At 37.3% G+C, this 1,902-nt stretch overlaps 1 protein-coding gene across 1 annotated transcript in view; it reads left to right on the top strand.

Moving 5' to 3' along the window:
* Positions 1 to 1,229, top strand: part of EDNRA (endothelin receptor type A) — a 46,610-nt gene extending 45,381 nt beyond the window's left edge. Inside the window, exons 6-7 of the mRNA XM_006770156.2 lie at positions 541 to 674; positions 1,094 to 1,229. Coding sequence (XP_006770219.1) covers positions 541 to 674; positions 1,094 to 1,229 — 270 coding nt within the window. The remainder of the gene's footprint in view (positions 1 to 540; positions 675 to 1,093) is intronic.
* Positions 1,230 to 1,902: the final 673 nt, after the last annotated feature.

Below are 1,902 nucleotides of genomic sequence, written 5' to 3'. Positions count from 1 at the left end.
TCAACCACTGAGCACCACTGTCCAGGCTGCTGTTGCTTTTTCTTTTCTATTTCCTATTTCTATTTTGTTTTCCAAACATCTTTGCAGATTTGTCCATTCTTTAACATGGTGAGTTCAGTCACTTTGACTGCTATGCTGTAATTAATGCTAGCTAGTTACCTGTTATTAATGCTTTTAGATAACGCTTTTCCCCATATATTTGCCCCCCCCCCACACACACACACACACTCAGGCGCACCCACAGTGTTGGCTCTACTCCAGCCAGTTCCCACCTCTCCCTGCCATAGAACCTCTGCCCTAGTCCTAATAACCAACCTAAAGCCACCGTCCTTCCTGGCAGTTGCCCAAAAGAATCAGTAGCAAATCCTTATTGAAGTTGGATTCTAAATCTTAAAGAGGTAGAAGTACTGTGAGGCAGGCTGTCCTGGCTCCTCTTTGAGCTATTCTTTCTCTGGTCTCAACTACTTCCTTATTATGTAGTTCTTTTATCTAGCCGAAAAACAACGAATTTACTGTACTTTTTTTCTCACTTTCCTTTAGCGTCGAGAAGTGGCAAAAACAGTTTTCTGCTTGGTTGTAATTTTTGCTCTTTGCTGGTTCCCTCTTCATTTAAGCCGTATTTTGAAGAAAACCGTGTATGATGAGATGGACAAGAACCGATGTGAATTACTTAGGTATGATCCTATGTACCCATTAGGAAATTGGAGTTTCTCTGATTTTCACATTTATGATACTTTTACAAAACCATCTAGTCTACATTCTCATTAGCCCTGGAAATTAAAACTGCAAAGTTGATTATTTCTTCTTTAGCTGACATAACTCATAACTGATCCCAAAATTTGTGCAAGCCATGTCTATAATCTTGCTGCTCCCCTCCTGAGGCTGTGCATAATAGTCTGAGCTAACCAAGTGGCAGGTAAATGTTCTGCAGAACTGAGAGTGCCATTTAAACAAGTACTTTAAAAAAAATTCTGACTGCTACCTGTGAGAAATGGCTTCTGGGCAAGAAAAATGCTTATTCTAGGGATAAATGCTAGTTTGCAGTTTTGAAAACATTATGTGCTAATTATTCTACTATTTTCTTTTGCTCTAGTTTCTTGCTGCTCATGGATTATATCGGCATTAACTTGGCAACTATGAATTCATGTATAAACCCAATAGCTCTATATTTTGTGAGCAAGAAATTTAAAAATTGTTTTCAGGTAAGACTGTTTTGCAAGTATTTTTAAGGAAAACCAAATAAGTATATTAAGTAGCCAACAGGTATGGCTAATTCCAATTGTAAATATTACTTTCATCAGCTATACTTTTCAGGAGAGAAGTGAAAATCAGATTTTTAACCAGAAGGATGGTTAGATTGTCAGCATACAAGAAAAGCAATATCTATTCAGACAACAACATATTCAGAGGTTAAAGTTAAAAATAACTAACTTAATATGTCAATTTAGAACCCTCCTTTAAAAAGAAAGGTTCAAATGTGAACTGCAGGTCATATAGAATACATAAATCCTATTCCTTCCTTATATATTTTTTTTAGGTTTTAACAATAGTCTCAGCAAAACATAAACTCTATTGTTAAGAAAGCTCTTTCTGCCTTAACTGGTTTTGCTCAGTGGATAGAGCGTCGGCCTGCAGACTAAAGGGTCCCAGGTTCAATTCCAGTCAAGGGCATGTACCTTGGCTGCGAGCACATCCCCAGTGGGGGGTGTGCAGGAGGCAATGTTTCTAACTCTCTATCGCTCTCCCTTCCTCTCTGTAAAAAATCATAAAATATATTATATTTTTTAAAAAGGTGCTCTTTGAGGCTTCATATATATGTATGTTGAATTGCTTTTTGGCAGTTCCATAAAGTGCTACATGGCACAAATTAACAGCTTCTGAAAATCTTTGATCAGTTATAAG

Source organism: Myotis davidii, unplaced genomic scaffold, assembly GCF_000327345.1.
Source record: "Myotis davidii unplaced genomic scaffold, ASM32734v1 scaffold323, whole genome shotgun sequence".
In the NCBI taxonomy this organism is placed as follows: Eukaryota; Metazoa; Chordata; class Mammalia; order Chiroptera; family Vespertilionidae; genus Myotis; species Myotis davidii.
This window is presented reverse-complemented; position numbering and strand designations above follow the sequence as displayed.